Source organism: Podarcis erhardii (assembly GCF_964252035.2).
Source record: "Podarcis erhardii genome assembly, chromosome: 7".
Taxonomy (NCBI): Eukaryota; Metazoa; Chordata; class Lepidosauria; order Squamata; family Lacertidae; genus Podarcis; species Podarcis erhardii.
The window spans coordinates 82,941,119-82,967,809 of NC_138511.1; the positions used below are offsets into that span (position 1 = coordinate 82,941,119).

The window sequence follows — 26,691 nt, forward strand, 5'->3', positions numbered from 1 at the left end:
CCCCACAACAAACACTCTGTGAGGTGAGTGGGGCTGAGAGACTTCAGAGAAGTGTGACTGGCTCAAGGTCACCCAGCAGCTGCATGTGGAGGAGCGGAGACTCGAACCCGGTTCACCAGATTACGAGTCCACCGCTCTTAACCACTACACCACATTGGCTCTCCACATCAAGGAGTTGACTGGGACCACAATCCTAACCCCACTTTACATGGGACTGTGCCTCACTGAATTCAGGAGGACTTGCTTCTGAGTAGGCATGGTTAGGATAGCAGACTTATATGCCCTGCACCCTCAAATAAGTTTTTGGCCACCTCATATCATCTACTGCTATGAGCAGGTGACTGTCTCCTTAAGATCCCATTATCTCTGATCAAGACTGTTGTCTTTGAGCAATGCTCTCTTCATACACAATGAGCCTAGGTCAGGAGCCGGCAAGTTTTTTTTAGCTGCGGGCTGGTCCACTGCCCCTCAGACCTTGTGGTGGGCCAGAGAAGCGGCACTGGGGGGCGGAGCTGGAAGAAGAGGTGAGGGGGGCAAAAACCACTTGAACCACTTGGTCCCACTGCTAAAACTTTTTATTACACCAGGCAACTATGTGCCTATGTGGGAGAATTCTACATTCTTCTCTTCAGACAAGGCAACCAATTTTTTCAACACACTTCCCCAAAACAATTCAGGCAAAGGTGGTGAGTCATAGGAGATGTTTGCACTGAGGAGAGCACCGGGGGAGAATTATCCCTGATCATTTCTTCTTGATTTCTGAGCATATTATGTTGCTTTCCAAAGGCCGGATGGCCCTGGCTCTGGCTGAGGAGGGTGGTTGGCCTTGAAGGCTAGTGTTGAATATTGTATGTCTTCTTCACCCTGCAAGATATCATAAGAAGGAGTCAGTGGGACCAAGGGGAAGTTCAAAGGCGTTGTGGTGTCGGGGGCTGCAATGGGGCAGCACTTTTGAGTGTTTATTGCAAGGCCGTTCCCTGGATTTCTAGCTTTCGTTGAATTTTTCAAAAGCAAACACGATGACACAACAGAGCTCACAACTTTCTACTTGCAGGGTTATAAGGGAAAGCATGCAATCAATATTCAATCTGTTATCCAGGAAACATCAAACTTGATCCCACCTTACAGTAATCCAGCCAGCGAGTGTAAAGGTGTCAGAATAACAGCCAAGCTCTAGATCCTCCCTTTTAAATATATGTTTAAATTTCACTTAAAAAACACAACAAACACATAAACTCAACAAATTCATAGGTACATAGTATTATCAAATACATATATACTTCACACAACATCAGTATTATGAATACCAGCATTGGTATTTGATTTAACATTTTCCCCCGGTACTTCTTTATCAATTTTGTCAGTGGTTCAGCACACAAAAAATGCAAAGGTGAAAGGGTGGGGGGCTCTGTTTCCTCCAAAATGATTTCAAATATTTATATTTGTTTGTTTATATATAAAACTGTGCATGGGTCTTCAGAAACAGCTTTGATATATTCCAAGAAAGGAACACCAGTATTTAATTTATCCAACAGGGAGTATGAATAATTACTTTCTATCCCATCAAAAGCTTTTTCAGCATCTAAGAAAACCAAAGCTTGGGTCTGGATGTCTATACGTTAAAATAATTTTAACCTTTTTGTGTACATTGGAGCAAGAATTCTGAAATCTTGGTTTAATGATGATATTGGTCTATAAGATTAGGGTAATGTCGGATATTTGTCTTTCCTATGAATTAAGGTTATTTTTTCATCTTTCCAAGATTCTTATATTACCTTAGTTAGCTTACAATAGTTAAACAGCTTAATTTTAACAGTACTGCTATCTGAAAATGTTTTTATATAATTATTCAGGTAAACCATCAAAGCCTGGTGAATTGTTGGTTTTAAGAGCTCTTATAACATTTTGTATTTCTTGGGGATTATTCTCTATATTGAGCATTTGCCTGTCCTCAGTAAATGCTGCAAGTTTTATTCCAAATAACATGGGTGTCTTTATCCTGGGGTTGCATCAACTGATATAGATTGGAAAATTGCTTTCCAAAGGTGGCCCGCACTTTGAAGTTTGTTTATAACTGACTTCAAAGGAACCTCCTTGCAAATGAAATTCATAGTCATTGCTGTCATGTGATTGACAGGTTGGTGACCTAGCCTACCTGGCAAACTTGGCCCAGGGGGGTTCATGGAGATAAAGATCTGGACTGCTGGGCTGGAGAGGTTCTCCACTCCTGCTCTTACTTCCTTTGCAGGAAGAAAGACATTCTCTGCTGCAACTCAACCCCTCTCCCGCTTCTAGACTTTGAATCAGAATGCTGAAGTCTGCCTATATTAGGTTCTATATATATTGTTCTATCCTTACCAATGTAGGTTTGTGTTCTGTTCCTACCGATGCACTGAAGCACTGGTCTGAAATTACAAAGAGAGAAAGTCACGGACCTGGAACGTACAACAGACAGAACCCAAGCCCAGCAGAACCAAGCAGGACACACTGGGAGGGGTGGATATCAGGTGACTGGTAGATGGGTGATCCAGCCTACATGTCAAAGTTGTCCCACAGGACTCATGGAAATAAGGATCTGGCTCGCTGGGCTGGAAAAGTTCTTCATCCATGTCCTACTTCACTTTGTTCTGCTTTGGCTCAAACCCCCTCCCCTCCCCTTCCTACTCCGTTCTAGAGACTGGACTAAAACTCTGGAGTCTGAATACATTAGGAATCATATGTGTATCATTCTTACCATGGTGGGTTTTGTGTCAGCGACGCCCTGCTCTGAAATGACAGAAACAGGACAGAAAAAGAGCATTAGGGAACAGAGAAAAATCCAGGAGAATAAGCCCACCACAGCCAAGCAGGAGGCACTGAAAACCCACAACCCTCTGCTCCTTTTGAACCTTCTACTCAAAAGGCTGAGACCACGGAAGGAACAACTCCTACTAGATTAGCAGAAGCAGGCAAGGCGAGTGGCCTGAGATGGGTTAGGGGTGCAAAGAAAATGCCTTGCTAGGATTTCCTCTAGATATTGGGAACTCCCCAAATGGCAAAAAAATACCTTGAAGGAAGGTTTCCTCAATCAGGTGTCCTCCAGACATTTATTGAGTCTGACAGAATCTGGAAGGTCACAACTTAGCTACCCCTCATGAGCCTAGGGCTTGTTCGAATCCCCGCGACGGGGTGAGCTCCCATTGCTTGATCCCTGCTCCTGCCAACCTAGCAGTTTGAAAGCACGTCAAAGTGCAAGTAGATAAATAGGTACCACTCCAGCGGGAAGGTAAACAGTGTTTCCGTGCGCTGCTCTGGTTTTGCCAGAAGCGGCTTAGTCATGCTGGCCACATGACCAAGAAGAACTGTCTGCGGACAAACGTTGGCTCCCTCGGCCAGTAAAGTGAGATGAGCACCGCAACCCCAGAGTTGTTCATGACTGGACATAACTGTCAGGGGTCCTTTACCTTTACCTTTTAGAACTGAAAAGTCAACCCAATGTGTACAGTTTCTGACCAATTTTGGAGGGGTGCTTGATGTGGTCATTTTCTCATTGCAAATGTTTGTGTATCAGAATCATCAGGTTTCACAGAGGATAGGCCTACGGTGCCTTTGGTGGACTATTGAGAAGAGGGAACCTCAGCTGCTGCAACTTCTGCCCGAGTGTCATAGTTGAAGCAGATATTTCTTCCTCTGTCCCCTCTTCAATATGGCAACCCTGGTTGGTGTTTGTGCATTTGGCTTGGAGGCGCAAACAGCGGGGCACTGAATGCCTCTAAGAGAAGTGTGGGGCGGGACACCAGTGAAGAAGGAGAAGAAGGAGAGTTTGGATTTGATATCCCGCTTTATCACTACCCGAAGGAGTCTCAAAGCGGCTAACAATCTCCTGTCCCTTCCTCCCCCACAACAAACACTCTGTGAGGTGAGTGGGGCTGAGAGACTTCAGAGAAGTGTGACTGGCCCAAGGTCACCCAGCAGCTGCATGTGGAGGAGCGAAGACGCAAACCCGGTTCACCAGATTACGAGTCCACCGCTCTTAACCACACTGGCTCACCACAGTGAGACAGCCTCAAACCCTGAGCGTGAGCAGAGAGACCACTCAAAGCAGTTAAGCAGAGCATGAACTTCCCGGGGAACCAGGGGGAGATGGCAAATTCAGGGGGACCCTGATTCAAGGGGGCCAGGACGGCAGACTTACGCTGAGTGAAACCTGGGGTACAGGAACAACCCCAGACCTCCCATGGCCACGATTCCAATCATACAACCTAGGATGATTCCAAAAATTGACGCTTGGGGATGGGTGTCAGCCTCCTCTACATCTGCAAGACGGAAGAGAAAGGTGCTGTGAGCTTGGGAAAGTATGTGTCCATGATTTTCCTTCCCCAGCTGATCACATGAGTATGGGGCAATTTTCTTTTTTCCTCTTTTTTAAATTGCTTTATTGAGATTAAAAAGATGTAACAAACATACAAGTTAATAATAATAATAATAGTAATAATAATAAAGATAATTGTGCTATTTGTTACATCATCACTCCACATTCCACTTACGTAAGTATCCAATGACTTCTTGCCACCCCATCGTGTATTTACCGCTTAATCTCTCTAGCACACTATTAACATTCATTTTATTTTATTTGCTTTTGTCAATTATCAATATTGTATTCTCTTGTTAGTCAACATACCACAGAATCCATTCGAGTCCTCCCACTGGCATTATATTATTACAGTAATTTATAAGGTGGTGTTTTTTTTGTACATATCCCGTCTCTTAATAAAAGTTTGCCTTGTAGAACCTCTCAGTTTTACTGTCATTTTTGCCAATTTGGCGTACTCCAACAACTTACTTTGCCACTCCAGTTTTGTTGGAATTTCCTCTCCTTTCTAGTTTGATGCAATTAATATTCTTGCAGCTACAATAGCATACAAGAATAATTCTCTTGCATTTTTAGGTATATCTGGGCCAAGTATCCCTAAGAGAAACACCTCCAGTTTTTAAAATAAAGGATAGGATACCTTAAACATTTTTTTAAGCTCATTATAGATTACATTCCAAAATTCCTTTATTTTCTTGCATGTTCTCCACATGTGTAACATTGAGTATAGGGCAATTTTCAGCGAAACCAGCTCTTCTGGACATCAACCTAATGTTGCCAGTTATTTGATTCAGAACAGCCTTATGAATAGCTAAAGGTTCCCCCCCCCCCCCGGCATGGAGATACAGTGGTACCTCTGATTGTGAATGGGATCCTTTCTGGAGGCCCGTTCACAACGTGAAAAGCCTGCAACCTGAAGCGCCGTATCTGCGCGGCACGATTTGGCACTTGTGCGCATGTGCGAAGCGCGATTTAGCCCTACTGCGCATGCACGAGGGATGAAACCCGGAAGTAATCCTTTCTAGTACTTGCAGGTCGCTGCGGGACGCAACCTGAAAAAACGTAACATGAAGCAAACGTAACATGAGGTATGACTGTATGTGGTAAAAAGAGTATCACCAGAATCTTTCTTGCCTACTCTGATTACTGTTAAAGGCAGTAGGAAAAAGGAAAAAAAGGTGGCAACTTTGCCCCAAGCTTGTCTGTGGCCTTGCTGCAGTGAAGCATCTCAAACTTTCTCTTCACATCCCTCCACGAATGCAGCTGGAGGGTGACCCGCATGGACAAATACACCCGCGTGCATTGCACATTCAGGCTTCCCTGCACACGAGAGAATTCCATGCCGTTCTGATTAATCTACAGTATTTCTATCCCGTTCCTCATTGGATTTTTCCAACCCCAGAGCAGGGAGCAAAGCGATAAAAATAAAATGGATAAAACGACAATATAGCGGAAATTGCAAAATCGTATTAACAGGACCAGTAACCAACTAAGCCACTCTACCCGAAGGTTAACAAGCAAGATTGCAACGGCATTAATTAACATTCCCAGTTTATGGAATATGAGCCTCAAGGTCAGCAGGGCTGCCAGGTAGTGACATGCAGATGGATTTGTTGGGCTCCCTCATCGCTCTTCTCCATGCATATTCCTGCATTGCAACGAGTTGCGCTAGATGTCCCTCGGGGTCCCTTCCAACTCTGCAATTCTATAATTTGTTTAAAAAAACAATTTTTATTACAGATTTCCGTGAATTACAAAAGAACGTGCGATGTCTCTCTTTCTGTGTGTGTTTCAGATTATAAAGTCAGTTCTGTGATTACTATTTCCGTTACCACTATTTACCCACCCTGGGCCTTTAGTTCCCAGGGCAGGCTATAACATTAAAACACACAATATTAGAAACAGTTTAAAAAAACTTACAGTAATAGAAGTAAGGCGGATCCTAAAAGTAGACACCATACCTAAGACATTTAAGACTATAAATCCTATCACCGTTCCCGAAGATACTTTAGCAGTCAATGTATAGAGTCCAGAGTCATTTAGCCATAAATCCCTGATTTTAAGGGAGCTGTCTAGGCCCCCAGTCTCCCGCTCAGTGAAGGAAGGTCCATTATTCTGTATTCTAGGTGGTACTAGTATAAAAGTAAAGATTCGACTAGTCTCCTCAATTTCCCCTCGGTACCAGATGAAGGTGTTAAGGCTCCCCACATCAAGGTCTACAGGTGTGAAGGTGACACTGCCTCCTTCTTCTGGGTGTTCCGTGTCCATCTTGATGACTATCTCCTTCTCACCCTTGGCTTGAGTCAAGAGGAAGCAGGAACTCAGGATGGAGGCTGTAAAGGGGAGAGAGCGAAGAGGAGACGTCACTTCAAACAAAAGTCCTAGTTTCAGCACAGTTCTGTTCTCTTTCAGAGATCCACGGATGGCCCCAAAGTCTCTTTCACTGCATCAAAGAGACCTCAACAACTGCAGTACACATAGAGACCGAATTGTTGAGCAGTCAAAGAAAAACATTGTCGAAAACGTATAAATTATTACTAGAGTGGCACAGAAAGGATGAGGAGGTAAAAAGTGTTATGATTAAGTGGGCCCAAGATTTGGGACATAACATTGGTTTTGAAAAATAGAAAAAAATGTGGACAAAAACAATTAAATTCACAGCATGTATGTCACTCAAAGAAAATGTAACAAAGGTGATGTACCGTTGGTATATAACACCAGCCAAACTCGCTAAAATGTATAGAAATCAGGATAAAAATTGTTGGAAATGCAAGGAGAAGGAGGGGAATTTCTATCATATGTGGTGGATGTGTACCATGGTGAAAGCCTATTGGGATATAATTTATAATGAATTAAAAAAGATTTTGAAATATAACTTTAATAAAAAATAAAGAGATGTTCTTGTTAGGTTTAATTGGAGATGAAATCCCCCCAAAAGATGTAAACCTGTTTACGTATGCCACAATGGCCGCAAGGATACTTTTGGCTCAGAAATGGAAATCACAGGAGATCCCAACAGTGGAAAAATGGAGGAGTAAGATGGTGGATATAAGCGGAGTTAGCAAAGCTGATGGGGAAGATCCGGAATCAGCGTGATGAACTGTTTCAAAAGGACTGGAGCAAATTTATAGTATATCTGAAAGAACAATGTAAACATTTGAAAACGTTTGTAGCTTTGAGTTGAAATATCTTGTAAAGAGAATATAAGGAACTGATTTACATTTAAAGAGGTGTATTCAAAAACAAGAGAGAAGGTAAAAAAGTTGTTATGGAAACGCTAAGAATAAAGTAAACATGTATGGAAGTCAGAAAAAGGGGTGGGAGGAAGTCGATGCTCGAATAGAGCGAGGTTTGAGTTTTTGGAAATATGTATGGAAATTGTGATTATGATAAAACTGAAAATGCAATAAAAATTAATTTAAAAAATACAACAACACACCACACAACTGCAATACACACGTTCTTGAATGTACAAGTAAGAGTGGAAGAAACAAAAAAATGTCCTAAGTTTTCGTATGCAGGGTCTTCACCCCTTTGCCCACTCCTCCCACATTCTGAAGTTGGGTAGCTAAGGAATTGGTACCCCACCTCACCACCCACTGCGAAAACACTGGGCTGTGTGAGTGTCAGCCACAGCTGATGAACCAGTGATGCCATCTCAGCTGAAGGAAGGAAGATGGTGCCTTTGCTGCACGCTGCCATGTTCTTTGCCATGACTGGCAGATGCAAACCCCCACCCCGAAACAATTAGGCAAAATAAGGAGCCCCAGGCAAAGGCTCTCAGCCTGCGCAGAACTCAGCCTCTCTGAGTGGAGAATTTCAACTGTCGGGAGTATTCAATTCCCTATGCTATGGTCACCCTGCATAACATTCTTCTGATACAAAATTCAGCTGCTGAATGACAGCAGAAATGAAGTCCAAAGGGAAATAGCAGCGTGCTCAAGGGAAACCCCGATCCAAAAGCTGCCAACAGCCATAGGTACCAACTCCCTAGGCCCGAGCACCCACAAAATTCCCCATGAAGGGGCAGGGCACCCACAAATTTCGGTGCCAGGGCCATGTACGCTGCATGGCATCTGCAGCCCTGGGCACCCATGGGCACCGAGTTGGCACTTCTGCCAATAGCCATGGGGTGGCGGGGTGGGGCAGAGTCAAGTACTTATTTCTCCTACCCACCTCCACCAAACCAAGTCTGCAAGCTGCTGGAAGGGGCGTGTGCGATTTTGATCAGAGGAGCAACGCGCGCACGCATAAATTGAAATAAGTCTCCGTGCTTCTGCAGCCCCCCTGCTCCCTCTGGCCCCCGCTCTTCGTTTTAAAAAGTGCTGGGAGCTTCGCAGCACGAAACCATAGCCAGATCCGTCAGTTTGGTCCCGATCCTGCTCACCTGCGAGGAGCCCTGCGCGCCAGCAGTTCCTCCATCCCGGGGGTCTCCAAGGCTGGGCCGGACGCACGTCCAACCTGCCTATGGCGGGGCTTCGCTTCGTGGTGGGGGCCTCTTCGTTTGCCCGCTTGCGGGCAGCCCAGAGCTGATCCTTCCCGGCCCTGCCTTCCTCGGGGGCCGGGCTTCCATCCACCGCGATCCGACTCAGCCGGCTGGCTCCTTCCCTGCGTCCTTGGCAAGGTCGGGGGACCGCTGCGCTGTCGCCAATGCGCGGACGTCGGGGGCGAGGGCTAAGAGGTCTCTGCCCAGAACCAGACGGAGGAGCGCGAAGCCGCGATGGTCAACGCCGCGCTTTCGAAGCCCAGCCGCGTTTGGCCTGGAACCGAGGAGTGCAGGAGCGTCATGAATGCGCAATAAACAGAACGCCTGGGCGGCCCCGACGGTAAAAGAGGGATGGAGACTATGTCGATGAAAGGGAAGGCACGGATGCGGACGACGTCGATGAAGGCGAAGACAGCCAGAAGGAGGGCTGCCTGCCAGGGGCTCATCGTAGAATTAGAGTGTTGGGAGGGACCAAAGGGTCATCTAGTCCAACTCCCTGCAACACACCTACGCAGGGTCCCTGCCTTTCCATCTTGGGGGGCTTTGCTTGACAGGACAGCAGTGCTGTCAGCTGGATGCTTGGGTTCATAGCTCTCAACTTTTCCCTTTTCTTGCGAGGAATCCTATTCGGAATAAGGAAATTTCCCTTAAAAAAAGGGAAACGTTGACAGCTATGCCTGGGTTCCTTTGCTTTTCCTGTTAACCCACACGAGTGCTCCAGGGGGTGGTTTGCAAGTGCAGGAGTGGAACAGGGGCTTGGGAGGGAAGGGACATCCTGCCCTCAGTGTGACTCAGGCAGAGCTGGGCTTCCCCCTCTCCTGACTCCCAGCCCTCTAGTTGGGTTCCAGGTCATGTGCTGGTGAAGTTGAGAAGGGAGCAAAAGCTTTCGGTTGGCATCTGGCAGAAGAAAAAGGGGAAGGAAGGAGCCCGTGGCTTCTTCAGCATCAACTAATGACGAGGCCAGGGATGCGGGTGGCGCTGTGGGTTAGGCCACAGAGCCTAGCACTTGCCGATCAGAAGGTCGGTGGTTCAATTCCCCGCGACGGGGTGAGCTCCCGTTGCTCGATCCCAGCTCCTGCCAACCTAGCAGTTCGAAAGCACAAAGTGCAAGTAGATAAATAGGTACCACTCTGGTGGGAGGGTAAATGGCGTTGCCGTGTGCTGCTCTGGTTCGCCAGAAGCGGCTTAGTCATGCTGGCCACATGACCCGGAAGCTGTATGCTGACTCCCTCGGCCAATAAAGCGAGATGAGCGCCATGACCCCAGAGTTGGCCACGACTGGACCTAATGGTCAGGGGGGTCCCTTTACCTTTTAATGATGAGGCCACAAGACAAACACAGATGCCCAGCCCAAGAGAGGCTGCCAGGTCTTAACTGCCTCCAGACTTTCACTGTACGTAAAACAATATTGCACAGTTGCAAAAAGGGCTCAGAAAAGGACAGCCCAATTTATCAAGGGGATGGAGAAGGGGATGGAGGAAAGGTTATCACATTTCAGAATATTGCCAAAGAACGATGTCAATCAACATTTGATTATCTTCCTCTACTGGTCAACAATAGAAAGTGTCCTTTCATACTGCATCACGGTGTGGTACGCTGGTTTGACATCAACTGATAGGAAGTGCCTACAGAGGGTGGTGAATACGGCACAAGATATTATGGGCTGTCCCGTGAATCCGCTGGATGACATCTCAGAAGAACGTTGCCTCAGGAGAGTGAGGAAAATTCTCAGGGATGATTCACACCCTGGCCAGTACTTTTTTGATCTCTTGCCCTCAGGCAGAAGATATAGAAGCACCAACAGGGTAAAGAACAGCTTGGATCTGTGGGCTGTTAAGCTGCTGAATGAAAAGATAACAACAGGGCAACTGACTTCTGGGTTTAGTGGGTGTATGTCAGTAAACGAGGGGAATTAAGACTAAGAGAGCTGAGTGTGGGATCACACATGTTAAGTGTGTAATCTCACTGTATACAAATTGTACAAGTGACAATAAAATATTTCAAAGTATTTCAATTTCAATTTCGGGTTTTTCTCGCTTCAAAATCGCACATGCTCCTTCCAGTGGCTGGCAGACATGGTTTGGGGGCTGGTGGGTAGGGGAGATAAGTTAGGGTTGTGATATGTCTGGAATGTCCCCGACATAGCCAGAATACTGCAGGCAGAAGCAATGTCCGGACGGGAATCGCCGAAGGGTCTGTGAAAATCTGGACACTTAAAAATAGCTCAAAAACTCCCTCTTTTTTGTTTTGCCCAATAATTTTGGGCTAAAAAAGCTCAACATTTTTTGTGTCCGGATTTTCACTTTTAGAAATATGGCAACCCTACGCTAGGACTCGGAGTTGTTCAGTGAAGTTGAATGTTGGAAGGTTCAGGAAAGACCAGAGAAAAGACTTTTCCCACACGGCCCATAGTTAACCTGTGAAATTCGCTCCCGCAAGTGATGGCCACCCACTAGCATAGCCTTAAAAGAAGATTAGACACATATCTCCAGGGCTGTCACATGGAAGAAGGAACAAGCTTGTTTCCTCCTGCTCCAGAGGATAGGACTCAAGCCAGTGGCTTCAAGTTACAAGAAAGGAGATTCCGACTAAACATCAGGAAAAACTTTCTGGCGATAAGAGCTGTTCAACAACGAAATGGACTCCCTTGGGACCCTCTCCTTCATTGGAGGTTTGGAAACAGACTGGATTGCCATCTGCCGTGGAGGCTTTAGTTGAGATTCCTGCATTGCAGGGGGTTGGACTGGATGACCCTGCGGGGTCCCTTCCAACTCTACAATTCTATGAAGCACCCTCCATTCTCCACCCCATCCTGGTGCAATAAAGAATCACGTGAGAACATAGATGGCTCCCAAAGTCCAGTGTCCAATGGGACTGCAGAGGAGCGGTAAAAAGATTCACGTTGTTTTCATTGCCCTCTCAATCTCATGCAGGCTGGGGGGGGGGCAGTTGTAGACCAGTATATGGTGTTTGACAGGTGGTAATAATAATACAGTGGTACCTCATGTTAAGTACTTAATCCGTTCCAGAGGTCCGTTCTTAAGCTGAAACTGTTCTTAACCTGAAGCACCACTTTAGCTAATGGGGCCTCCTGCTGCCGCCGCGCCTCTGAAGCACGATTTCTGTTCTCATCCTGAAGCAAAGTTCTTAACCTGAGGTAATATTTCTGGGTTAGCAGAGTCTGTAACCTGAAGCGTATGTAACCTGAAGCATATGTAACCCGAGGTACCATAATAATAATAATAATAATAATAATAATAATAATAATAATAGGATTTATACCCTGCCCATCTGGCTACATTTCCCCAGCCACTCTGGGTGACTTAAAGCACATGTAAAAGCACAGCATCCAAATAAAGTCCCTGTCTTGGTGGAAATGCATCAAGTTATGTGCAGAGCAGTGCGGCCTGCAAATTGTCTCCCCAAAACAGTGACAGCCCGAAACAGCCCAGATGACTCAAAGTGTGGAGAGGCAATTCTAGAAACACAGAAAGATTGTTTTGACAACTGAAGAAGGAAGCAATAGATGGAGTCATGACTCAAGTCTTTCAGGCGCCTGAGGAAACTGCAAATGTCAATTTCTCTCCCTCACACACACAATTAAGTAATATGGGGCAGAATCCTGTGGGAATCTTCTCTAAATGAACAATATGCTTGCACAATTCACTTCAAAGGGGATTCCCTCAGAGAACTTCGCTCCATATCAGAGCTATCAGTCTTGCAGCGTTGAGTCAAACATTACATAACCATACAGACGGGTGGGTGATACACACAATCAACTCAGCATACAGCGGTTGCTTCCAGACAACCTGTTTATTGAGCAAATATTCATCATCGTCTATTATTAATACTAATCATTTACTATTATTATTTACATTTGTATACCAGCCACCCAGCCATGTTCTCCAGGTGCTTTACTTATTACAATAAAACACAAAACGCAATTTATAATAAAAATCCGGAAACCGAAACAGAGGAGCTCAGTCAAAACAACAACCCCAGCGGAAATCTGCACAAAACACAGCAGCTAACACAATTTAAACCCAGCATAGAACACATCAAATGGAGAACAAATGGTTCAAGTCAACCAATATTCCTTCAGAAGCAGAGACTATAGCAAACCAGCTATAAGCACCCACTTCAAGTCTTGACTGAGCTGGGAATAGGGTTTGCTTGTTAGTCTTTATTTTATTTTAAAATATTTTTTTTATTCACTTTCTTTTCCGTCAATACATACATCTCATATCAATAACATATTTATCACACCTCTTCCCTCCTTCCCTCCTGGGCTTCCCTCAGCTTCCATTTCTGGTTTTTTACCCCCTTATTACATACTGCTGTTTCTTAAAATCCACTATATCATTTCTTCGTTATTTTAAATGTTCTCTGTTAATAAAGATGTGAGTGTTTATTTAAATCCTGCCATCAAGTCGATGCTCTTTCTTTGATTCTGCAAACATATTATAAAAGGTTCCCACTCTTTTTCAAAACTCCTTTTCTCGTAGTCTGTCCATCGGTTTTACCAGTTCTGCATAATTCATCCTCTTGCCATTGTTCTTTTGTCGGAATTTCTCCAGTCTTCCAGTTTTGTGCTATCAGAATTCTCACCGCCATAGTAGCATACATAAATAATGTCCTTTTCTCTTTCGGCAGATGTTCACCTAAAATACCTCACAGGAAGGCTTTCAGTTGTTTAGTGCTTGTTAGTCTTTAAACTACGTGGCTGCTGTTTCTAATTCGTGTCTGGGGCCATGATGGCAGCTCTCCCATTCATGGGGGAGACTCAAGCGGAGGGAAGGGAGGTTATGTGAGATTGTAAAATCCCCTGGAAAACCCCAAGGTGCTTTGGGGGACCAGGGGACCCAAGGTCATCTTTGTGCTGTGGGATGTGAAACACAAGAGCAGTCAAGTACAACATTCCTAGAGTGAACATGTTTACACATGGGGAGGAATGTTTGTCCAGCCAGCAGGTAAACTTCCTGTTTCCTTCTGGGCTGCGACAGACTTCCTCTGCATGTGACTAGAGGTGGGCGTGGCCTCACCTGTGCAGGTAGTGACAAAAGCACAGGGCAGGGCAGCCATCTCTCTCTCTTTGACTACATGCATCGAAGAAGCAACATCTGCTTAGCCAAAAGAGGACAAAGGGACTGTCTCCTTATGAGATAGTTTCCAGGTGCTTTCTAAGCTAAGTCGGACTTCTGGGATCCTATTGTGAACAGAATGTGAAGACTGTGTCGTGTCTTATCTTTTATGAGGGAATAAGAGGAAATACCAGAACAGTAATTATAGAGGCTTTAGAGAGCCTGAGCAAACGCATCCGCTGCAAGTTTAAAAAGGGGAATGTTACTCTGCTAAATTGTGAACTTGTTAACACAAGTTGAAAAGGCTATAATCAAACAATATATCCTCTCCCGCATCCCTGAACATTCCCACATGTGCCCGCTCCTGCTACTGAAAAAGCAGGAGGAGAGAAGAGTCTGGGTCACGAAGAGTTTGCAAGTAAACCATTTTTAACTTACCAAATTTGTGGTCTCTTTCTATGCTGAGGGCAGTGGGGAGCTTTGGAAGCAACCAAGAAGGGGATATTTTAAAGGTCCAGCAGCCTATATTTCCATGCTTTACTTCGCCGCGTGTTTAGTGATTTTAAATCTCTGCTGGAGCTCTCTCACCAAAGACGACTTGCCCCAAACCTGGATCTAGGCATCCAGTGAATTCTCCTTTTTATTATACAGGGTGAGTCCTTTAAAAGAGGCCCCATGGATATAGAGTACACATGTTCCACGGGGCCTCTTTTAAAAGACTCGCCCTGTATGACCAGTATTTATCCATCTCAGCCAAATTACAAAAATTCCCACCCAAAAACCTCAACATTCACCACCCACAATCCCTTTGCAAGCAGAGATGTTTGGGAAAGCCTCTCCATCTTAAGACGAGAGCAGGGTCATGAGGAAGCAGACTCTTCTTCCGATGCTGATTTGTTGTGGCTGCTCATTCGAAGCGAGGGCTAGGGTTTGCGGAAGGACGGGCCTCGAAGGAAGGAGGGTCCATTTTGATGGAGATATGATATCCCCACTTCAGATGTGCTGAAATGAGCACATCTCCTCTGACAAGGGATGAGCAACGAGGGTCAAGAAGATGACCCAACAGAGGGGACTTCCGATGGGTTTTGTCTGAACATCAACTCGTTGTAGACATTCTGATCTCCATGCTGCAGACTCTAGAGAAGAAATGGAGGCAGTGCATCAGGTGACATGATTGATGTTTGTGCCTGGGAGGAGGGAAAGGTAAGAAATCCCGTCCTCTGACCAGCTGTCAGAGACACAAGAGCCCATCTCTCCTTTGCATCTAGGCTCCCTGGAGTGCACCCAGCACCACCTCCAAAATTATTGCCTAATATGGGCTTCTTCCGGGTCTTTTCTGAAGAGTAAATCGTGAAGAGATCCTGCTAATGCTTACCTCATAATGCTGGTCAGCTTCAGAGGAACTGTTGGGCACGACCTGGATGAATGAAAAATGGTTGAAGGGCATTTATTGGTTCAAATCCCCGCTCAGCCATGAAGCTTACTGGGTGACCAGATACTGCAGCCATGTCCAAAGTCTATTTCAGGGACCTAATCCAGCCCACCAGTCGATTTAATTCAGCCCCCGTGGCAGTATATGTCCTGGGGTTAAATCCTAAAAAAAGTTCAACAACTTCAATCCTAAAGAGAGTTTGGGCACTTCTGAGCTACTGTCTCTTAGCCTGAGCTTTGTGTTAATGTAGCACCTGAAAAATCACTGTGGGGTGGAGATTATCATGTGATACATTTGTTACTATGCATTTTAATAAATACATATCTTCCTGTTTAAAGTTGGGAAATTCCCCTGGGCAAGGACTGTTATGCTCTCGACAGCACCTCAAAATCTGAAGGCCAATGCTGAATAGTTGTCAGGGACTGTGCTGAGGAGGGCTGCACAGAGGAAGAATGGTGGGAGTTTCCCCCTCTCCCTGATCCTGAATCTTCCCAGGAGCAGGAGGACAGTATAGATTTGGAACAGTGGTTTGCGGAGGGATATAGTTCAGAAGGCAGAAGCTGGGAAATACTGGATGGGGAACAGCTAGCAGAAGAAACACTGGAAGAGAGAGGGTTAACAGATTCACAATCTCTGGATAGCATTCACCCGCCTTCTCCAAAGTCACGGAAAGCTCAGAAAGTGGCAGAGCAGAAAGTGCAGAGGGTACAACCTCAGATTACAAGACATAGGAATGATGCAGATTAATGGGGGGGGGAGTGACCCTTAATTGGGAGCACTGCCATTTCTAGGTAGACATATTCTTTTATCTCTCGCTGTGATTATTAAAGAATCTAACTGGTAAGACGTTCCTTTCGTTTGATCTTATTTACTGCCACAGGGGAGGAAGCTGATTCCCCAAAGCCTTTGTGTTGCCCACTTGAGGCCTCACCTTTTGAGCAGGGGAGATGTTCTCATATAACGGTGTTACGGAGAAGACCTGGGTGGGTGTCCCGTGGCTCTTACGATGGATGCCTGAGAAAGGGAGGAGGTTCAGAGTCAAATGTTAACATCCAAACCCTACATTGGTATCAGCAGCGTCATCCTAGTCAAATGTGGTCTCTACAGGGCATGAAGGGCAAGGGGGAAGGGTCGTCATTCCTCAGTGGGAGAGGATCTGCTTTGCAAGCACAACACCCCTAGTTCCGTCCCCGGGGGCACCTCTAGGTGAGGCTGGGAGACCCCCTCTCTAAATCTCTGGACCATTCAGTGTAGACAATACTGATCAAGATGGAACAAAAGAAAGACTTCTTATAAGGCAGCTTGGTGGTAGAACACCTGCCCTGTATGCAGAAGGTCCCAGGTGCCAACCCCAGCAGCATCTCCAGGTTGGGCTGGGAGAGATGGGATAGCTCAGTTGGTTACAGCATGGTGCTGATAATGACAAGATTGCAAGTTTGATCCCCGCATGGGACAGCTGCATATACCTGAAGGAGCATGTCCACCCCCATCGTTCAGCCCGGACACTGAGGTCCAGCTCCAAGGGCCTTCTGGCAGTTCCCTCATTGCAGGAAGTGAAGTTACAGGGAACCAGATGGAGGGCCTTTTCGGAAGTGGTGCCCGCCTTGTGGAACACCCTCCCATCAGATGTCAAGGAAATAAACAACTATCTGACTTTTAGAAGACATCTGAAGGCAGCCCTGTTTAGGAAAGTTTTTAATGTTTGATGCTTTATCGCTTTATTATTACTAATAATAATATTCTGTTGGGAGGCACCCAGAGTAGCTGGGGAAACTCAGCCAGATGGGTGGGGTAATAATAATGATAATAATAATAATAATAATAATAATAATAATAATAATAATAATCCTGCATTGCAGGGGGTTGGACTGGATGATCCTCAGGGTCTCTTTCAACTCTACTGATCTATGATTCTGTGATTCATGACCCCTGCTTGCAATCTGCTGCCTGTCAGTGTTGACCGTCCTGAGCTAGATGGACCACTAGCATGATCTCCTAGGTTCCTAGGAGCACTTTTTACAGGGTCTTCAAAGGGTCTAAGGAAAGGGATGGATTTTAAGCCTACAAACATATCTCCTTCCTTAATAAGGGGGAGACTCCAGGTTCCCCATCTCCTTCCTGCTCTGGACACGAACCATCATTTCTTTCTCATGGTTGGGAGTCTTGTGCTCCCAGGTTCCAGTGTGTTACTCACAGAGAAAGAAGTAAAGCAGAAACCCAGCTCCGACCAGTACCAGCAGAACCACAATGATGACGATGGTGGCCACCACACTTTTTGAAGGGTTGTCTGGGCCTGCAGAGAATATTTTTAGGAACTTCAGTTGCTAGGTGAAATCCATCCCTTGATCTGAAAGGAGCAAGGTTAGCACCTCTGCTTGCTGCTCAGAACTGGAAATGTAAGAGTTCCCCTCCCCTCAGTACTTGGAGGTCAAACTATTGCTCTGAGTTCCCACCTGTTTCTGTATCAGTGAAGTTCTTTTCTTTGTGTAGATCTGATAGTTCCTCTGTCGTTGATATTATGGTCCTGGTCGCAGTTTGTGAATGCATTGAGAAGAAGATGAAATGGGTGGCAGCTGCAGGGTGGGTGCCAGGAGTCCAGGTTCCGGCGTAAGCGTAGGTAATTAAAAAGGAGTAAGCGTAGGTAGTTAATAAGGAGGATTTATTGTAAAAACTAACAGATAACTCTGGACAGCTCTAACGAAGCCGCTGACATTATTACTCAAGATGACCCTTCTGAAGACTCCTTCCGGTTCCTACAGAAGATACTGAACTTTCGCACCTTTAGTCTCTTGTTTTGCTTCCTGTCTAGCAGCCCTCCCTTTCGCCAACTCTTCGGACTTATTGGATTAGCTCCAGCCTCTTCCCATTCTGACAGACTATCTCTTTGTCTGCTTGCATCTGTTTGAACTTCCTGAGAGCTTTGGCTGTGTTCCAGCCCACTCTCAGTTGTTCCCTTGGCAACCGGCATTTCAATGTCCAAGGGAGTTGCACTGGGCACTCGCCACTGTTCAGCCTGCATCAGATCTAACCCTCTTTTCTCCAGCTAGCTGTGAAGTTCCACTAGGAGCTGGCTCATTCCTGACAGTGGGGATGGACAGAGAAAAGGACCACTAACTTCAAGGAAAAGGAAGAGGACTTGGGCCCCCTCCAGACTACGGATAAGCAAATACATCCATTTCTGTTTCTCATTTTTTCCAGTCTTGGGTTGGGTTCAGTTCTCCACATTCGTTTGAAACTTATAGAAAAGAAAATACACCTCCTTGTGAAAATTCATCAACGTTTTAAGCGTGAATTTCTTCCAATATACATGCAATTTTATTTTTTATTTTTTTAAAACGTTTTTATTGCATTTTCAGTTTACAGAAGAAAAAAGAAGAAAAATAAATAATACTCCAACTTTCAAAATACATTTTTAAATTGTTAGCTGGACTTCCCCACACCTCCCTCACCCTGCATTCTTTACAATAAAACATATCAGCAAATTATTACCTTGTTTCGTATCTTATTTATATCTTTCAAAATATTTCACTTCTAATTTTAAGGTGCCTTCTATCTAATATTTATGCCTTAAAATAAAAAATATAATAACCTTAAATTTCAACTTTTTCTTAAGTGTAACTTATCTTCCCATTTTCTCGATCTAGTTGCAGGAGCTAAGTTCCAAAACATGCAGATTCTTAACATTCATATAGCTTGTATTGTTTTTGCAAATAGTCCTTAATTTTTTTCCAATCTTCTTCCGTTGTCTCTTCATCCAAATCCCGGATTCTGCCAGTCATTTCGGCCAATTCCATATAGTCCATCAACTGCGTCTGCCACTCTTCCAGCGTGGGAAGATCTTGTGTCTTCCAATATTTTGCTATAAGTATTCTTGCTGCTGTAGATGCATACATAAAAAATGTCTTATCCTTCTTTATCCTTCTTTCAGGTGTAATTTTACCTGAGACATATACTGTCACAAAGCAACTTTCCCTAAAAATGTAGAGACTGAAAAGAGAACTCAGCTCTGGGTGAATAAAAGGAACATACTGAGGGCGTCCCCCTAAAAGATGGGAAACTAGGGGGGAACATACCTGAGATGGTTAGGTTCATATTCCGTTTCACATCCCAGAGATTATTATTTTTTTTAATGATTTTTCAAGTTTATACATTTCCATAAATTTACAGTCATTTTAACACTTCAAAACTTGACTCACTTCCCCCTCTTTTTCTGGTTCCTTAAATTTATTTTTAACATCTTCTGTATATCCAAATTAACTTAATTTGTTCATTTATTCATCTACTTTAAATATATACTCTTATGAAACTGCAGGTTATTACAATAATCCTGCCAGTGTTCTTATCTGTTTCAAATTTCTCTGTAAATATCCCACAAACTATTTCCATTCTTTTATAAAAAGTTTGTTATCTTGATTTCTTATTCTTCCGGTAAGTTTTGCCATTTCTGCATATTCCATAAGTTTTTGTATCCATTCTTCCTTTGCTGGGACTTCTACTTCTTTCCATTTTGGGGCAAGTAACATTCTTGCCGCTGTAGTAGTATGCATGAATAAGTTTCTATACAGTTCAGGTAGTTCTGTCCGTTTAATTCCCAAAAGAAAAGCTTCTGGGTTTTTTATTTTTATTTTTTACAAACATTATTTTAAACATCCTTTTCAATCCATTACATATCATTTCCCAGTAATCTTTAACCTTCCTACAAAACCACCTCATATGATAAAAAGAACCTTCTTTCTATTTGCATTTTCAACAATTATTTGATTTAGATTTATACATTTTTGCCAATTTGCACGGTGTTAGATACCATCGATATATCATTTTCATAACAGCCCAGAAATTCTTGCATTTATGGTGTATATGTTCCAGAGTCACTTAGCCTTAAATCTGAGACCCCAGTTTCCCACCCAATGAAGGCAGATACATTTTCCTGTCCACAGCACAGAGGTCCCGCTATCCAAACCCTCACTATGTGAAAATTCACTTATCCAAACATGAGGTGTTAGTACCCAACCTGGCTATATACACTGCAGATTCTGATATCCAAACACCTGGACCTGCATGCATCCTTAAACAACTTCTTGGGGGGTTGTCCCTCATCAATGGCAGGCGTTTCGCCAGAAACCATGGTGGGAGGGAGGAAGTGGAAGAGATCGGTCAAATTAGAGAGCATTTCGCCCTTCATTTGCCCCTTGCAAGGTTTCAGAGGGTTTCCCCAGGTTTTCCCTGGGGGGAATTTCATTTGGGGGTAAGAATTTCATGGTTGGGAACGCAATAGAAATTTTCCCATAGGAATCCGTGGAAATCATTGACTTGCGAACAGTCACCTAACAAAAGGATTTCCTGAGAATGCATTGTGTTTGGATAGCAAGAGCTGTGTATATATGGCACCTGATAAGAGATAAAAATCCAATTTCTCTCATCAATTGTCTCTTGATCCCAGAGCAGATAGTAAGTTGCTTTAGGTCAGTACCTTCTGTTGTGAAGACGGCAGTCTGTGATTCTGGAGAATTTCCTTCAGTCGTGAAGGGCCTTCCAAGACTGTCCTGGGCTTGAGTCATCAGGAAGCAAGAACTCAGGATGAAATCTGTCGGGTGGAGAAGAAGGAAAAAGACCTTCATATGGACCACCTCTCTACATATTAACTGACCCGAACCCTGAGATCATCTTCTAAGGCCCCTCTTCGTGTTCCTCCTTTGTGAGAGGGTGGCAACACCAGGGCCTTTTCTGTTTTTTTGTTTTTTTTAAAAATAATTTTTATTGATTTTACAACATAAACAAAAAACAAATAAACATAACACGACTTCCCCAAACCTCCCCTTCCCTGCATCCAAATTTTAAAAATTTTTAGCAATTCTTCATCCCATTTTTATATTTAATTCTCTTTAAAAAAATTCTATTTTATAAATTTCAATTTATAGCTGTAATTCTTTGTATCCAATCCCTTGACATCTTAACATTCCGAAATTTTACAACAATTTTTAAGATAGATTTTAAATTTTTTCCAGTCCTCCTCCACTGTCTCTTTCTTCTGGTCACGAATTAAAAATATGGAACGCTTCACGAATTTGCGTGTCATCCTTGCGCAGGGGCCATGCTAATCTTCTCTGTATCGTTCCAATTTTAGTATATGTGCTGCCGAAGCGAGCACACCAGGGCCTTTTCTGCAGTGGCTCCACGTTTGTACAATGCTCTCCCCAGGGAGGTTTGGCTGGCGCCTTCATTATACACCTTTAGGCGCCAGGCAAAAATATTCATCTTTAACCAGGACTGTGGTTGATTGACGTCCAGTGCCCTTTTAAAATGTTTTGAGGATTTGTGTTGTATGATATTCACATCATTTTGAAGTCATAGCTGATTATATATATGCATTAACACTCATTAGGAACCAAGCATTACAAATGCACTCAAAATACCCCAGTCCATTTCACTGATCCCAGCAAGGCTGGCCAAATAATGCGCCTCAGGCGGCAGGTCCAGCCCCGCCATTGTGCCACTGCTAGCCCTGCTGTGGCTTTGCCCATGCCACCATGCCACCTGCTGCCATTTCACCCTAGCGCTCCCGGCTGCTGATGTGGCACCCTGGCTGCTGCCACTACCTTGTTGCAATGGTGGAGTTGGCGGCAGCGCAGGCATGGTGGCAAGGGCAGAGGGCCTTCTCGGTAGTGGCACCCGCCCTGTGGAACGCCCTCCCACCGGATGTCAAAGACAAAAACAACTACCAGACTTTCCCCCCAAGCCCTGTTTAGGGAAGCTTTTAATGTTTGATAGATTTTTGTATTTTAATATTTTGTTGGAAGCCACCCAGAGTGGCTGGGGAAACCCAGCCAGATGGGCAGGGTACAAATAATAAATTATTGTTATTTTATTATTATTTCGTTGGCATTTTGTACACACCAGCAACATGTCCTGGGCCTCCCCTGCGCTCAAGAATTCTGCAAACAATAAGTACAGCCCTTACTTTATTGGGCAAGCGAGTCAGTTCCTTTCCTGGCAGCTCAGCCTCAGCCACCTTCTGGGGCATGAAAAAAGGGGGAACGTTCTGGCACTTCCCCTTCCAAGGCCCTCCCATGCTTCTAGGTAAGAAAAGAGTAGTGTAAAGGGGCCCAGTGAAGGAGGTCTGTGCCCCTGTCTGTGCTCACCCCCTTCAGGGACTCAGGATGAGTCCTTTCTACTCAGAAGGCCCACATCTCATTGGGTACCCAGGTTCCTCCTCCAAGAGAATTTGCCACTCCATCTCTGGCTCAGAAAGGACCACAACCTGGTCCTCTGGTGTTCAGCGTTCAAAACTCCCATTGTTCCAGGCACACTTTGAGACAGGGAATTTCATCAGCGTGAATAGTTTCTGAGCTCTGGGGGCAGTACTGCGCCGAAGATTTCAGATTAAAACTGCAGAGGGGAAGGAAAGGAGGGTCCTTTTCTGTGTCCCCACTTCCAGCTACTCTCTGAAGACTGGAGAAGATACCCTCTTAAGAATATTCAGCTTTATATTTTTGTTATTAAAAAAAGCGTGCCTAGACATTCTGTTGTTGCGCCCATAACCTAGGCTTAAAATGCCATTTAGCTCCTAGCTTTCATATCTTGGTTTCTAATACCGCTGGTGCTACCCTAAGAGCTCCTTCTTGAGAAGTCTCTGAGGTCACGATCCTACCCCCAGCTCAGCTGCATGTAAGCTTCTTTCATTCCAAAAGGAGTTTTTGTGCCCTCTTCCAGGGCTCTTACCAGCAACCCCTTTGGAAATGGGGTCCGGATTCTGCATCCTAGAAGGTAGGAAACCGAGTGTGCAACAGGGTGGTCCCTAGCAGGCCTTTTGCATATAAACACATGTTTAAAAAAGGTATTTTCACTCAAAACAACACCTTCCTCTAATTTGAATTCTTGAGAACTGCACCACAACATTTGGAGAGGGATGAAATCGGGTGCAGAGTTAGGTTTCGATAGCTGCATTAGTGGGAGAGATGCAGATCTGTGCTAAAAGACCAAATTCCTCCAGCATCCTCAACTCCCCCCAAGTAAGTCCTCCCCATTGCAGGGTGCTGACCTCTCACCTGCTAAGAGCAGCATCTTCCAGGAGACCTTCCAACCATGGGTTCTGTGTGGCCTGTCCATCTTGTGAGTGCACTTCCTGAAGGACCGGTTTGGCTCTCTGTCCCTTCACAGCTAGTGTTCTGGGGTCTTTCTCTACTCCTTGCCTAGCACCTGGTTCCAGCACCACTGCTGGCTCTGAGCAAATCAGAGAAACAGGAACTTGGCCGCTGAATTTTCAGCACTGGGTTTCCCCCCCTAGGGTTGGAAATCATCCAAACCAAGCTTTTTCGTTCACTTCCTCCTATGCCCTTATCAGGCAAGCCACTCCGGGAACTTCTCACCCAAATATGTAACTCGGCAGGACCCACCTCTCTGCATTGGGAGCAAAGATGTGATCTGAGATGAAGAGTGTGCACAAGGAGTTGGCAACTTTAGGGTTCATTACAGAAGAGGTTCGAAACAGTGATAGCCAAACCAGTCCAGACCTGAGACCCATCTTAGATTTCCAACCATGACTTGGGGCCCTACTTTCACATTTTTAGTTTTAATTTAGGATTAATAGATCTGGCGTTTAACCCCGCACCACGCCCCAAGGCATTGGCGTATTATTTTTTGCAGCAGGAGTGAGCCCATATTTCATGCATTGTTGGTCAAACTCCTGAACACTTAACAACAACAACAACAACAATTTATTTATACCCCGCCCATCTGGCTGGGTTTCCCCAGCCATTCTGGGTGGCTCCCCACAGAATATTAAAAACACCATAAAACACCAAACACTGAAAGCTTCCCTAAACAGGGCTGCCTTCAGATGTCTTTTAAAAGTTGGATAGTTGTTCATTTCTTTGACATCTGATGGGAGGGCATTCCACAGGGTGGACACAACTACCGGGAAGGCCCTCTGCCTGGTTCCCTGTAACTTGGCTTCTCGCAGTGAGGGAACTGCCATAAGGCCCTCGGAGCTGGACCTCAGCGTCCGGGCAGAACGATGGAGGTGGAGACTCTCCTTCAGGTATACTGGGCCAAGACCGTTTAGGGCTTTAAAGGTCAGCACCAACACTTTGAAGTGTGCTCAGAAACGTACTGGGAGCCAAAGTAGGTCTTTTGGGACCGGTGTTATGTGGTCTCAGCAGCCACTCCCAGTCACCAGTCTAGCGGCCGCATTCTGGATTAGTTGTAGTTTCCTTTCAGTTGTCGTAACCTCTGCTTGATTTCCTTTGGTTTTCTTGTGGTTGATGGAGCAAGAGGGCACACTTGCATTGCCATTTAGGCCTGGATGTTAACCAAAAAAGACTTTCTTTGGCTTTCTAACACTTTCATTGCCTCTTTTCCTTCTCTGTTACCACAGCTCCCCTCCCCTCAGATGCTCTTGCTGCCTCCTCCTCCAGGGCTTGACTTCAGCGGGATGCTCTCGCCAGCAGGACCAGGATGCCTGGGTTCCTTCAATGCCTCCCCCTCCTCCTCCTGCGGTAGGAGACTGGGTGGGGCAGCCCTGCTCCCCTCCTTCCTAGCTCCCCTCCTTCCTTCCTCCCCTCCCTCCGTCCAGTGACTGCTAATGGGTGGGGGCAGAGAGGAGTGCAAAGGCTTGGGTGCTGCAGATGATGGATGGCAGAGGGGAATGGGGAAGGAAGGGATGGGGACACGGCAAATGAATCAGGCTGGGGAGTGGAGAAACTTCCTCTGATTGTAGCCAGGAAAAGGGCCAATCAGATACAAGCAGCATGGTGGGGGTTCATGGGAGGTTGAGCCCAGCAATATTTGATCTGGTGTTGCAGAGCACAGATGGACAGCATGTTCCTAAGGCAAGTTCAGTTTGCACTGAAGGCAAATATATCAAATGTGCAAATTTCCCAAACAATATGGGAACGAAAATGCAGGCATCCTACAGAATTCACACGCACCTGAATCTTGCAATGCCGTTCAGCAAACATGCATACAAACATGTATATTTTAAGGGAAAGTGTGAGTAATAAGGAATATAGTCATGAAAACGACAGGAAAAGATGCATCACCTTCAGAGAAAGTGCTTGCAAAAAATTGAACGCTAGTCAAAAAATGCATACAAAAATGTGTTTATTAGGAGAGGCGTACACAAAAAGGTTGATGAATTTTCATGGCGATTCCTCGCCTGTTCAGCATTAATCCTGTAGTCTAGCGAGATGCAATTCTGTTTGGCCTTTCCAGGGAGAACTTCCTTTGTGTCTCTGTCTCAGTATCTGCAAGTCTTTCCCAACGTGAGAGTGCCTTGGGGACCAAGGCTGGTTCCTTTGTTCAGAACAAGGACTAGGATTTCCAGAAGGACCTGGTGTCACGGTCCGGTTCATGGGCGATCGAAGTCCCAGCTGGGGACGTCAGGACCGGGGGCAAGATGGCGGGGTGGGAGCAGGAATGGGAGTCCAGAAGCCAGGAGTCAGGAAGCCCAGAATCCGAGTGTCAGAGAGCCGGAGTCAAGAAGCCAAGGGTCCGGGGATCAAGAAGCAAGGAGTCACGAAATCAGGGGTCCGAGGATCAAGAAGCAAGGAGTCAAGGAGCCAAATATAGCAAGGCAGGGAACATGTTGCTATGGCAAAAAGCCGAAGGGAAATGCTGACCTTATATCCCTTCCCGGCTCTTGCCACCAGGTGCTGTGAGTTACCAATTGGCCTCACCTGTGCGGCTGTGCCTTGCCTCTTCAGAACAAACTTAGGAAGGCCCCAGTCCTGCAAAGTCCTACTGGTCACAGGGCCTGGCTCCTGCCTGCACTCCTGACACCTGGCCCTGCAGAGAAAATGTCCTGGTCCCTACAGTTACTCAGCTGCAGCTGAAAGGAAGAGATCTGAATGGGAAAGAGGGAGGCTTGAGGGCCCAGGAGAAGCCTCAGCAGCGGAGAGGAAGTTGCTGGGTCCGTGTCTTATCTCTTTATCTCTTCGTAGACAGAATGGATTCTGGGCTGCAATTTCTAAAGAGAAAATGGAGATGAGTCAGGTGGAAACAAGAAAGTCAGAACTATTTTGGTTTTGAATTGTTTTCCTGGGTAGCATGAGACTAAGGCTGGTGACCTTATTTATATTCTTGGAAGCAGAACATCATGTAAGAAGAGAAGCAAATCAATGCAAGTGCCTTTTGTCTGGATAATTTATATCGGCTGGGAACCTCGGTGCCCTTTACCAATTTCTATTACAGGAAATTTGCCCACCTTTGCACTGGGTAGCCAAATGACAGCAGTGCTGGTGCCAGACAAACTTCCCTTGTGGATGACTTCCAGACTTGGGGTGCCACTCAGAAAAGGCTCTGTTTGTGGCTGCCACCCACAAGGCGGCAGGAATCTGGAAAAGGG

At 45.3% G+C, this 26,691-nt stretch overlaps 3 protein-coding genes across 4 annotated transcripts in view; all 3 read right to left on the reverse strand.

Annotated features, from left to right (window-relative positions):
- Window positions 1-557: 557 nt before the first annotated feature.
- LOC309346166 (pregnancy-specific beta-1-glycoprotein 2-like) lies at window positions 558-9,068 on the reverse strand. The gene is made up of 5 exons (XM_081869899.1): window positions 8,739-9,068; window positions 6,313-6,684; window positions 4,175-4,295; window positions 2,735-2,766; window positions 558-2,405 (listed from the first exon to the last, which is right to left on the reverse strand). The coding sequence occupies exons 2-4, from the start codon at window positions 6,617-6,619 to the stop codon at window positions 2,751-2,753; spliced, it is 444 nt and encodes a 147-aa protein (XP_081726025.1). The 5' UTR covers window positions 6,620-6,684; window positions 8,739-9,068; the 3' UTR covers window positions 558-2,405; window positions 2,735-2,750.
- A 5,008-nt stretch (window positions 9,069-14,076) lies between these two features.
- Window positions 14,077-26,691, reverse strand: part of LOC309346085 (uncharacterized protein) — a 61,751-nt gene continuing 49,136 nt past the window's right edge. Inside the window, exons 1-7 of one of the 2 annotated variants that reach the window (XM_081869767.1) lie at window positions 23,396-23,561; window positions 20,821-20,934; window positions 17,804-17,923; window positions 17,545-17,643; window positions 16,282-16,364; window positions 15,294-15,335; window positions 14,077-15,054 (exon numbers count right to left, since the gene is read on the reverse strand). In XM_081869767.1, coding sequence (XP_081725893.1) covers window positions 14,965-15,054; window positions 15,294-15,335; window positions 16,282-16,364; window positions 17,545-17,643; window positions 17,804-17,923; window positions 20,821-20,934; window positions 23,396-23,456 — 609 coding nt within the window. In that variant the 5' untranslated portion in view covers window positions 23,457-23,561 and the 3' untranslated portion in view covers window positions 14,077-14,964. Of the gene's footprint in view, window positions 15,055-15,293; window positions 15,336-16,281; window positions 16,365-17,544; window positions 17,644-17,803; window positions 17,924-20,820; window positions 20,935-23,395; window positions 23,562-26,691 lie in introns of those variants that run through there. The other variant, XM_081869768.1, reaches the window with a different exon arrangement.
- LOC309345858 (cell adhesion molecule CEACAM16-like) overlaps window positions 25,930-26,691 on the reverse strand; it is a 60,493-nt gene continuing 59,731 nt past the window's right edge. The window contains exon 9 of the mRNA XM_081869302.1: window positions 25,930-26,313. Coding sequence (XP_081725428.1) covers window positions 26,266-26,313 — 48 coding nt within the window. The 3' untranslated portion in view covers window positions 25,930-26,265. The remainder of the gene's footprint in view (window positions 26,314-26,691) is intronic.

Coding starts and splice junctions, on each gene's coding strand:
- LOC309346166 (XM_081869899.1), bottom strand. CDS start 6,619: ATGGACACGGAACACCCAGAAGAAGGAGGCAGTGTCACCTTCACACCT. Junction 4,296..6,312: donor TATAGTCTTAAATGTCTTAG/GTATGGTGTCTA, acceptor TCCGTCTTGCAG/ATGTAGAGGAGGCTGACACC.